This window comes from Pleuronectes platessa, chromosome 23 (genome assembly GCF_947347685.1).
Source record: "Pleuronectes platessa chromosome 23, fPlePla1.1, whole genome shotgun sequence".
Lineage (NCBI taxonomy): Eukaryota > Metazoa > Chordata > Actinopteri > Pleuronectiformes > Pleuronectidae > Pleuronectes > Pleuronectes platessa.
This window is the reverse complement of record NC_070648.1, coordinates 3,654,443-3,665,309: the sequence shown is the minus strand read 5'-3', so window position 1 is coordinate 3,665,309 and position 10,867 is coordinate 3,654,443. Positions and strand designations below refer to the sequence as shown.

Here is a 10,867-nt window from a genome sequence, read left to right as displayed (position 1 = left end):
ATAATAATTATAAATGAATAAGGAAACAGACTTCTGAAATGTCCAAACTTTTCCATCGGGGCCGTTATAATATAATTAGCTGTATGTTCATATTAATGACAGAAAAAGTGAGCAGAGCTGAGAGAGGCAAGTGTGAGTCATAGAACTGAGAGACAAAGAAGCCCCCCCCCCCATGAGGAGGACCTATCAACACTCTCTGACTACTATGGGGTACCAGAGAGAAGGCACGTAAAAGCCTCCGTTATGTTGCCCCGGGGGCCTCCTGTGAGAACTTTGGGAGGATTTTTCCTATGATCGCGCTTGTCGCTCTGCAGATAGTAAACAAATGGAAGAAGATGAGATAATGTTTTCTTGACCCGGGGAGGAAGATGGTGCTGCATCCTCAGGTCAGAGTGTTTTCGGGGGGGTGAAACTACAAGGGCTGACAGAGATTTACAGAAATATTCACCCCTGCAGAACATATTAGAATTTAAACAGATCATACCAGGATTTATATATATATACAAATAAAATATGAATGTAGATGCCCCAAAATTTACTTTATTGACCCATCTTCCATCCTTTCACCAAGTTTGGTGGGAATACATCAGGTGGTTTTTGTGTAATCCTGCTGACAAACAAAGGAAGAAAGAATTCATCAAACATATGAACAGGGGTGAAACAGGTGGAGGTGACTATTTTGAATATTGATTTTTCATTTCAAGTCAATGTTCTTGGCAAAAAAGTCAAACATACCCTCTTCCATGGTAAATTGTGAAGATCATTGCAAATTTAATACTTTTTAGTTTCAGGGATGTAAGTTGGACAAAATAATTAATTAAATACATTACTTTTTGCTTTTGATAAGAGTTTTTTTCCTTTTCCTTTTGCTATTGTTTTTGCTATTTGGCCAATTTGACTATTTCTTATTCATATTTTCTTTGGGTCTTGGAATATTAACATATGTTGTAAATGAGGTTTCTCCTTCAATGTATTCCCGATCTGAAACAAAGGTAGAATTAAAGGTCAACAGAAAAAGAACAAAAGTGGGTTTTATGACAAAGGAAAAACCCACAGAGTCAGAGCGAGGTGTTGGGCTTCAGTTTTCCTTGACGGTCATCGACTTTCTCAAACTCTCCGAGAGATATGAACCAAATGTTTCCAGGAGATAATTCCTCCCTCGGTGTTTTGACGATGGCGTTGGTGTGCGTGCTCGATGAAGACATCTTCCATAGGTGTTCAGTCGTGACGCAAAGGCCAAAGCTCATGATTCATACTATTTTCATAAACGTCAGAGCAATCAGTGGTTCCCTGTATGGAAGCATCTGTCTCCATTTATCCAGCTCTGTGCATCCGGACCAGTGAGGACCTCTTGTTACTACTGTGCAGTCAGACACAGGGTGAAGGAGATCAAAGCTCCCTGCTGTGGATTTACATATAAACTAAAGATTTGTTTCTCTTTATTAAAATGTATGTCAGTGTTTTACATATGAATGAGTCTCATGTTCAGTTTCTCGACGTCGACCTGCTCTACAAAACCCCAGCAGAGGTTGAATGGTGATGAATCATGTTTGATAACTTCACCCTTCTTCCTACTCCTCCTCCTCCTCTTCCTCCTCCTCTCCCTGGACGTCACCTCTCTCTCTCTCTCTGTCTCCTTGCCCTCCATCTCACCTCTCTCTTACCCTTCCCTCTCTTAGTCACAGCAGCGATGTGTCATTCTTTCTATCACTTTGGAGGTTCATGCCTGCTGGAGCGCAGCGAGCTGATCTCTGGAGAGCCCAGACGGTGCCAAGACTGCTCCACGCAAACCGCCACCACCTCCTCGCTCCCAGTGGATGGCACCCCTGACGCCTTCCCCAGCCAGGACTGGGAGAAGAAACCACGCCTCCACGCCGCGGTGGATGCAGTCAGGATGTATAAATGAGGATGCAAACGGGTGAAGAAGAACCAGAGGCAAACAGGACCAGATGAAGATGGAGATTTCAAGGGTGAACTGGATGCTGGCAGCTGTGGGGTTTCTCCTGTGGAGCAGCGGAGGCTCTGCTGCGCCCATGGAGTGCCACTTCGACTCAAGAGGTGAGACCCTTACACTTTAAAACCTCACCGGCTATTTGAGTAATGACCTAACACCACATCTGTTTGGTCCAGCTCTGTGTGTGTTTGAGGGAAGACAGTACTCTCTGGGTGACACCTGGATGGACAACGCTTGCATGCAGTGCACCTGTCTGCACCCGGTTGGAGTCGGCTGCTGTGAGACGTGAGTGAACAAACCTCCTGTGTTGTGTATTGTCCAGAACACTGTGGATTTAGAGAGTCTGAATGAATTTAGGACTGACTCTTAACTGCTGCATCATAGGGAAACTCTGGGTGGCAGTGAATTGAGATCTGGCAGCGGAGGAAGAAGTGTTCAGGGCCTTTAGTGAAGCAGAAGTGGCAAGATTACCACATCCAATTTCGGTTGTAGCCAAATTAAAGAACAGAGATAGAAGCAGCAAAGGTTATTGAAGCATTAAAAGGAGAAACGGACACTTAGCGCTCAGATCACTGGTATTTAGGGCTCAGGAACAATTCCTTTCATTTGGTTCAGGCTGTTTTCTTCAAAATGACTGTTCCAGCATATTTGTTGATTCTTCTAAAGCTGCACGGTGAACCAACAGAAACTAAGTCAGATGGTGTTAGGAGTTTCCAGTCTTCATTATAAACAATAAAGATGAGTGCAAGGAAAGATTTAGGTTCTGAAGCTTTAAAAGTGTCTTAAAAGCTTCAAAGAGCCACAGCGTCTCCTCCTTTACCTCCAGGGTGCATCGGCCGGTGGATTTCCCCGCGTGGTGTCAGGTGCGTGTGGAGTCGGTGACCTGCAAACTGTCCCTGGTGCAGGCGGCCGACCCCCGGCTGCCCTGCCACCCCGGCAGAGACTTCAACGACCCGAGCCACGGATCGCTTCAGCTGCAGCAGCAGCTCGAAGGGTAGAGAGCCACTCCAACCCAGTCAACCATCTGTCTGATCTGTGAAACCAATACTCACCCCAGTTAAATACCAGTAACTACTTCTGAACCAATATAAAACATTAACAGCATGTGTAAGTTCCAGTGTTTGTATCGTCAGAAATGTGACATTCGTCTGTGAAAGTATTTTTAAATGAAACTGCAGCATTTTCCAGCAGAGAAATGTATGAAACATAGAAACAAATTAAGATTGAAGTTTACTTTAGATCAAATGTTTTTCAGTATATAATTTACATTAGTTATTGGAGTGGGTACATTGTCTGCCATTAGTGGCTCAAAGCTTCAGACCTAACTTCTGTCTTTAGATACAGAGTGTCGGGAACTTGTGCCAAAGATTGTCTGTAAAGAAATCTGTTTTTAGAGATTTTCACCTTAAGCCGAATGTCGGATCTTTAATCAATCCAATAATTACTTCTTGTAAATATAAACACAGTTTATACACATGCATTAATATATACAAACTCTGCTGAAGTGGACCTGTTCTCTGCTGTAACTCATTTAACCTACAAATAAAGTTCTTGTTTATAAAGAGAAATGAAGTCGAGTTCTGTGAAGTAAGAGATGAAGCTTTTAAACATAATTTTAATCACACTTTTAATTTCTCTTGTCGTACATATATATATATATATATATATATACACCTCAATCCCTTCCTCAGCTAAACTGTTACACTGTAAAAATATCTTGGATAAGAAAAAGCTGTCTCATAAAATCAGAAATAAAGTGTGCAGGACAATAAAAGAAAAAGAAAAACTGAAATAAATATCGACAACAACCACAGAGAGAGTTGCACTTCACACAGTTAATGTGCATCAGTTTTCCTAAAAAGGAATAAATGTCTCTAACATTAGGATGCATCGAAAAATGCACAAGACAAAAGGCAAATTAAAGGCTGCAAACAAATTCATTCCATCACTGGCTCTGCATATACAATGAAACAAAAAACACATGATCTGTTCCAGAAATGTGCACATCTGTGCTAATGCTCCACATCTGGAGAGAAAAAACAACAACAACAAACAAACAACAAGTTGTTCTTTCTCTCCGTGTCTCACACACGACCATGAAAACATCTGTCGACACGTCAGAGACACATTTTCATCACCAGATCTTCTCAGAGTCAGATATTAATCCTGTTGGTCCCTGTGAACTGGGACATGTAGGATGCCAAGGCTGGGTTGGTGGGCAGGACTTTGATCGGCAGATCCCAGCTGAAGGTGTCCACGTCCACGTGCTCCGCCCCCGCCCAAACTGTGACCTCTGATTGGTTCTGCAGAACGGTGGGAGGCTCCATAGGCTCCCGGGCCGTGACGAATTCAAAGTGCAGGCGCCAGCGGAGAGATACTGTACGGAGAGATAAGGGTTCGGGTCTCAAGTTCATGTTTGACTTAATTCTGAATATTATTGAGTTAGAATGAATCTTGATGAGCATCTGACAACTGATGGAACCAATAGAAGCCTTGATGTTGTTTGTCTGCTGACGTACTGACCAGAGTAACTGGACAGAACATGTCATCATTGCAATCATAAAATAAAAACAAGGGAAATAACTGGAGATGTTACACATCAGTCGTGTTTATGTGTCTGCTGGTGACTGACCTATGTCTGTGCTGAACCCTGGGGTGACGTTGAGGGGGACGGGGAGGGAGAAGTGGCTGGAGGCCGTGTGGAGGCACGACTCCATGTGTCGCCCGTGTCCGGTCACACTGACCGCCTGGCCAGGACGCCGCTGGTACTGCTGCTGGATCTCCTCCTCACTCTGAAGGCTCACTGAATACTGGAGACACACAGGAAGTCATAATTCACATCATGATTCAATCTAGAAGTGCAAAGTGTGCGGCAGGTGTACAACCACAAGGTCTCACCTGTAAGCAGGGGATGTCCCCCTCTGAGAAGTTGAACGTGCCGACGATGTCCTCCCCGAGTCTGTACACAATCTTGAAGATGCAGAACTTTGCCACTTTCCCTCGCATGTTGGTGATGTTGAACATGTCTGAAGAAAACAGAATCAGACAGGTCAAAGTGGAAACCCCCTGACGATGCTTCCTGTCAGAAAGGAGACTGAGAATTGGACTCACGTGGGCATCGCCTGGAGGTGGTGACCATGAGCATGTCCAGTGCTCTCTCCAGAGGACGAGCATCCCTGCGGCTCGCTTCCTCTTCCTCCAGGAACGGGTTGGAAGGGGAGACCTCCTCATCCTGGGGAAACGGAGGCTCGGGCATGCCTGCAGATCAGACAGGAAAACGTCAGCAATTACATGTGCACCACAGACAGAAGTCACAGGAAGACACTCGGGAGTCTTTATTTCCCCGGACGCCAGATGGTGATAACAAAATAAACTGGTTCCTTTCACTCAACACAAACCTTTCTAAAAAAAACACAACATTTGTTTAGTTGCTGCTGGAATTTTCCTCATTCTAATCTTCACCAACAGCTCCAGTAAAGCAGAAGTAAGCGTTTCACCATCATCTTGTGGTTTCACATCTCAGTGACACACCTCATTAGAACTGACGGCAGACACGTCTAGAACACAAGCGTTTGAAGCCGAGTCATCTCACCCTGCAGCACCAGCACTCGGAAGGGAACTCTCAGCAGTTTGATGGGCGAGTTCACTCTCTGGCAGCCGATGGTCAGTTTGTAGACGTACTTCACCGCCTGACCACGGAAACTAGGAGGCCCGTCTATGGGCACGACCTCACTGTACGAATCTGTGGTGGAGCAGGTCACAAATTTTAGCTCATTTTGAACCAGTTGTTTGTTATGAATACACGTTTTTCAGGTATTGAACCACACGTACAGGTTTTGCTCTCCCCGGGGTCCAGACGCAGGTCACAGAACAGTATCTTAGGTGGTGTGTCCAGCACACACTGCCCTCGCTCTCCTGTAGAAGACAAGAATTAGTGCTGCAGAGAATCCACCTGATGCCATTGAAACAAGAATACAAAAATCTAGAATATTAGAATCTTTGGGTATTTTAGTTTGTAGGAAAACCTGTCAAACACAACAAACAGTTGATGTAAATGTGCTTCTATCAATATTAAATATAACAAATTGTGATGTTCACTCCTTCCCACTGACCTCTGCTGGGAATGAGCACCGTGTCGCTCTCGGCCTGGACGTCCTGTTTGTTTCCCGGGGTCGGCAGAGCCACCCGGTTCTCACTGGCATGGAACTGACAGTGAATCTGAGCACTGGCCCAGGCCAACATCTCACTGGGACACAATAGAAAAACAAGAGTTACACAATATAGTGGTGTGTGTTTATTCCAGTTTCAACATCGTCTCTTTCCTCTTCACCTCATCCTCTCTATTCTGATGACAGGATCTTCGTCTTCTCTAAGATTTACATTTAAGTGTGTGTGATCTGGGGGGGGGGGTTGTGTTACCTGCTGGCCGAGGTGGAGAGGTGCGACATGGGGTTGGTGAAGGTTATGAGACACTCCATGAGCTCCCCGGCCAGGAGCACGGGACCTCGGGCCATGGAGGCCACCACCTCGATCATCTGCAACAACAAGGCTTCGTTAGAGAGATACAACAATTAAACCTCGATCTGGAAACAACAACAAAGTGTTTGTGTTTATTTCCAGATGCTGTGTACGTGTTGACTGGCTGCAGGGAACTTGTTTGGCTAACAGCTCGTTCCTCAGGATCATTTAAACACTTACCTTGACCTCGAGGGACGCAGCAGCGAGTCAGCCACGTGTTCTTCTTCCCAGGAAGGAACTTAAATAGACGTCTCGAGGGACACAGCTCGATATCAAACTGTGTTTATCAGGAATTTGACCATATTTGATGGAGTTAGCCACGAGCCCGGCTACAGTAAACAAGACGGGCTGAGTGGAGGAATTCTACATCCGGTGACGTGCGACCAAGAACCAACCAAGGGACAAACAAACCGGAACAAATATAAATATTTATATCAACAAATATGCGTCAACTTCAAGATCAAGTTTCAACCTAAAGTCCTAGTGAAATCTAAACTTGAATTTGTCATTTTTTTAAAGATTAAAACAATAATAGGAAAACTCCGGTAAAGTTATTCGTCGGCCATTAAAATGCGTCACGTGGCACGGGGGAGCGAAGGGTTGCCGTTGCTATGGTGACGCCCCGGGAGCCGTGAAATCAACACAGACACACAATCTTCTAGTGTTTCTCACAAACACGACACACTTCAGAGAAACAGCTTAAATACACGTGTATTAACTTTACGTTCATAAAATGCAGCGACAAAGGGAAATTAAAACAAAGTCGACATGAAGAGAACCCCTCCTCGCTACTCAAAGTGGTATAGCCTCAGTGGGAAGTGGGGAAATACGCCCCTATGTTATGTCTGTCAGGCAAACGTCAAATCTTTACTGGGTTCTCTCGGTCAGGCAAACATTACATCTGACTCCCCCGGCCTCCAGGAGCCAGTATTCACCCCTGGGTTATGATTTAATCTAGTTTATCAGCTTGGTTGTAGAATGATGATCAGTCCACAGGCAGCCCACCTGGGAGACTAACCCGAGGGGTTCACTGAGAGGCTTCATGATGCTGAGGTCGGGTCCGAGCTGCTGAGGGAGGAAGACGTCGCCCCGACACTCAACAACAAGCAGCCTCTTCTCTGAATGGTGAGTTAGCCTGTTGAGTTAACTGCTGCTGCTCGCGGGCTGTACAACCCAATGGAGATCAAAGCTAACGCTACATGCACGTGTAACAATGTTGATCTAGAGCCGGTGTGCGGGCACTTCCGGTGGCCACAGCAATATGTCACTGATTTAGAAAAGGCTGCTCTCGCTGTCAGTGGTTCCCAGCGGTTTTTTCGTGACGTGCTACTGGTCTGAGCACCCAGAATAATCGATCTGTGTTTCTCCACCTGGTGAGACATGCTTGTTTGTGTGGCTTCAAAGGCAGCTGCGTCCAAACATTGAAGCATCAAAGACAACTTTCTTTACATATCGATGGCAGCTCCTGTTGACACCGGAAGTTCCTCTACGTACGATCTGCTGCTGCCATGATATGAGCTTACTCCTGAGTGTCCTGCAGGTGGAAGAGGTCCCTTGTGTTTGTTTTTAATCATCTGATCCTGTTTGATCTCACTGTAGGTGTCCCTGCTAAATGACTGAGATCCTGGGTCCTGCTGCTCAGGCTGTCCTCCATCCATTCGTCCATTCAGCAGCCACAGCTGAGGACACATCTACCGTACAAAGGGCTCTGTCTTCTCTAATATACAGGAATCCAGAGGGTGATGCTGAATCGGACCAATTAGACCCTCGGGGTATGAACCTATGGAGCTGTAGAGACTGACGGATCACGTGGACAGTGATAACATAACCAATGAATGAAGGAGCTGGTATTTACTACTCGTCTGGGTATTCAGAGCCTGCCAGAAATCCAGTTTGCCCCACAGGGAGAACTGTGCCGTTAACTTATCCACCTTAAGACCTCTAAGCCACATGCAGCCACCACCTCTGGGTGTTAGCGCCACGGTAAAGGCACGATAGATCAACTCTGAAAAAAGGTGTGGACAGATCTGTGCTCGGGAGAATTTCCCTGCACCCATTCAGTACATAAAGCTCCCAGCTGCTGGAAACCCTGCCACAATGACTACAGAATGGGGAGAGAAGTCCACAGCGGACCTCATGACTAGGTATGTCTCCAAAGAAACGGGATATGGCGTGCCCAAGGAGGGCTGGCGGATCTGTCTGGCACACGAGTTCAAGGAAAAGAGGAAGCCCCTACAAGCAAAAGACGTGTCGCTGTCCAACATCTGGGATCACGTCGGCCTCGGAGTCAGGTGAGAGTGAACAGAGAAGTCTATTCATTATAAGGAGGTGCCGATGAAGGAGAAGCAATGAGAACCCTCGGAGGTCACATACCTCTGCCGGGACTCACACCCTGTCTTACAAAGGGAAAATGGGTTCCTGGATTCACCAGTTTATCCAGATCCTCTTCCAAATCGAACAGATCGGACTTTCCCCAGCCCTCCAGGGCCTGAAGTGGTAATTTAGTTTATTAGTTTTGACGTGGTGCCAAACTAATAAACAAAGGCAGGTGAAAACAGCCTCCTTGGCAGTGGCATACAACAATACTTACTTTTGTCCGAACGCTTTCTGAACTCCAGGGAGACTTTTCCTCACGCTGGAGGTTTCAGTTTAGACTTCCATATGTCATCGTAAACTTCAGTCTATTTACCATTCAACCCATGTGTGCATTTCCATTGTGTGCAACCTGCGGAGCCCTTATCCTATGGTGTCATATCTCTCGAGAGCAGGTGTTTAATGCAGCACTGCCTTGAAGCAGCTGATGGGACCACAGCTCATCTTTTCAAATTTTCCATGCAGCCTCAATAGAGGACAAAATAAACCAATCACTACATCACATAAAGGCACTTTAAAATGTAGTTGACAGAATATACATCAGATTCATCACAGTTTGACCAAAAGAAGCATTGAAACAGTTTTGAAATATAATCAATGGTGTGTTAATTATTAACCTAAATCATTTACCATGGAACAAAACTTCTTACACAATCTTTACACTCTCTAACTGACTCAGATGGCAGCTACAAACAGTTCTGTGTACAGATGGCGGGGGCAGGGTTCTTTCACAATGATCTCAGACATTCAATTGAGTGCCGGTGTGTAAAGATGATTGACGGCTCTCAGTTTCTGCACGATAATAGTCACAGTGCTGTTCTCTGGAAAGGCTGTCGAGTTATCTCTTGATGCAATGCACATGTGGCTGACTCCTTTTTAAAAGGTTCACTCGAGCTGTGGTTGCAGGTCAGCTAGTTCAAGGTGCAGTTTGTGGTCTCCTCCGTGAACCTCTTACAGTAAATGCAGGAAGGTCGAGGTGGCCTTTTATGCACAGTCCAAAACACATGACAGGAAACAGTGCATCCGCTTGAACAGTCGCAACGGCTTAATCGTGCCCTACAGCTAAAGAGAGATAAAACACAATCTAGCACGGATCTCCACATGTGTTTATCTTTTTGAGTTTGTTTTTGCAACAACCTGCTGACATCCGAGATGGAAAAGTGGGACTTTACCTTTCTTATCTTGGCAATCTTGAGCGTTGATTGTCGAAGGAGTGTCAGTCGTCCAACTGTAAGATATCAGACCTGCTCTTTAGTGATAGGGACTTGATTATTTTCTTATTTATGCTGATCTGTGTGCTGTTATTTCTTTTTTGTATCCACAAGACCCCCTGCAGTACGGAACCACAACACAGGGTCTATCAAGCATAACAGGACAATACAAAATGTCCTCAAAGCTGCTCTGTGTTAATGTTAAAACCCAAACTTTACATTCAACTTCTCAAAAACCGGTTGCAATGCTGTGGTAGAACAAACACACTCTCTCATCCAAGGTGTGTCTGAGTTTGCTTTTGTTTTTCCCAAATTACTATGACAGCAGTTATGCAGGAGGAGGAGGAGGACTAGACACATCTTCATCTTTGCATCAGTGTTGGGTTATTCAGCTCAGACATGGGAGTTAAATTAGCTTATACAGCCTGTAATCACCGTGAGGTCCTCTGTTTGCATTTCAGCTGACCTGCAGAACAACAAAATCCTGACAATAGCGTAAACCTGCCCCGGCTTCATATAATGTGCTTTAACCGATCCCATTCATCTCCTGTAACCACGGCCTCGTTGCTCCTCTGAACTGAGCTTTAGTGAGAGGTTACTGTTTGTACTTCTGCCAGGTGCTGCACAGAAATGTTTTCACAAGTACAAACTTTGCGGCTGGGAGATTATTGCTTGTTCAGGTATGCACAATGTTTCCTCCCTTCCACATTCCCTGCCAATCGTGACTTCTGTGGACATAGTTGATATCTACACCAGGATTGTTGGCAGTGCATTTTAGAGGAGATAGGCTACCTCATGTGAAATAGAAGAG

At 45.3% G+C, this 10,867-nt stretch overlaps 3 protein-coding genes across 3 annotated transcripts in view; 2 read left to right on the top strand and 1 right to left on the bottom strand.

Moving 5' to 3' along the window:
- Positions 1–1,949: 1,949 nt before the first annotated feature.
- msmp1 (microseminoprotein, prostate associated 1) lies at positions 1,950–2,952 on the top strand. The gene is made up of 3 exons (XM_053415531.1): positions 1,950–2,058; positions 2,131–2,239; positions 2,781–2,952. Exons 1-3 carry the CDS (start codon positions 1,950–1,952, stop codon positions 2,950–2,952), a joined length of 390 nt encoding a protein of 129 aa, XP_053271506.1.
- Positions 2,953–3,564: 612 nt separating this feature from the next.
- Positions 3,565–7,041, bottom strand: rgp1 (GP1 homolog, RAB6A GEF complex partner 1). Its single transcript, XM_053415912.1, has 9 exons — positions 6,653–7,041; positions 6,374–6,489; positions 6,067–6,200; positions 5,786–5,869; positions 5,547–5,696; positions 5,066–5,212; positions 4,853–4,980; positions 4,587–4,764; positions 3,565–4,331 (listed from the first exon to the last, which is right to left on the bottom strand). Exons 2-9 carry the CDS (start codon positions 6,487–6,489, stop codon positions 4,108–4,110), a joined length of 1,161 nt encoding a protein of 386 aa, XP_053271887.1. The 5' UTR covers positions 6,653–7,041; the 3' UTR covers positions 3,565–4,107.
- A 244-nt stretch (positions 7,042–7,285) lies between these two features.
- gba2 (glucosidase, beta (bile acid) 2) overlaps positions 7,286–10,867 on the top strand; it is a gene marked incomplete in the record, with an annotated part of 9,222 nt that continues 5,640 nt past the window's right edge. The window contains 2 exon segments of the mRNA XM_053415911.1: positions 7,286–7,597; positions 8,072–8,763. Coding sequence (XP_053271886.1) covers positions 8,570–8,763 — 194 coding nt within the window.

What these genes read in the sequence shown, in the direction of transcription:
- msmp1 (XM_053415531.1), top strand. Translation starts at nt 1,950, where the DNA reads ATGAAGATGGAGATTTCAAGGGTGAACTGGATGCTGGCAGCTGTGGGG. An exon ending in GTGCCACTTCGACTCAAGAG is followed by an intron (nt 2,059 to 2,130) that starts GTGAGACCCTTA and finishes TGTTTGGTCCAG; the next exon opens with CTCTGTGTGTGTTTGAGGGA. An exon ending in GGAGTCGGCTGCTGTGAGAC is followed by an intron (nt 2,240 to 2,780) that starts GTGAGTGAACAA and finishes CTTTACCTCCAG; the next exon opens with GGTGCATCGGCCGGTGGATT.
- rgp1 (XM_053415912.1), bottom strand. Translation starts at nt 6,489, where the DNA reads ATGATCGAGGTGGTGGCCTCCATGGCCCGAGGTCCCGTGCTCCTGGCC. An exon ending in CCCCGGGGAGAGCAAAACCT is followed by an intron (nt 5,697 to 5,785) that starts GTACGTGTGGTT and finishes GCTCCACCACAG; the next exon opens with ATTCGTACAGTGAGGTCGTG. An exon ending in AGGGTTCAGCACAGACATAG is followed by an intron (nt 4,332 to 4,586) that starts GTCAGTCACCAG and finishes CTCTCCGTACAG; the next exon opens with TATCTCTCCGCTGGCGCCTG.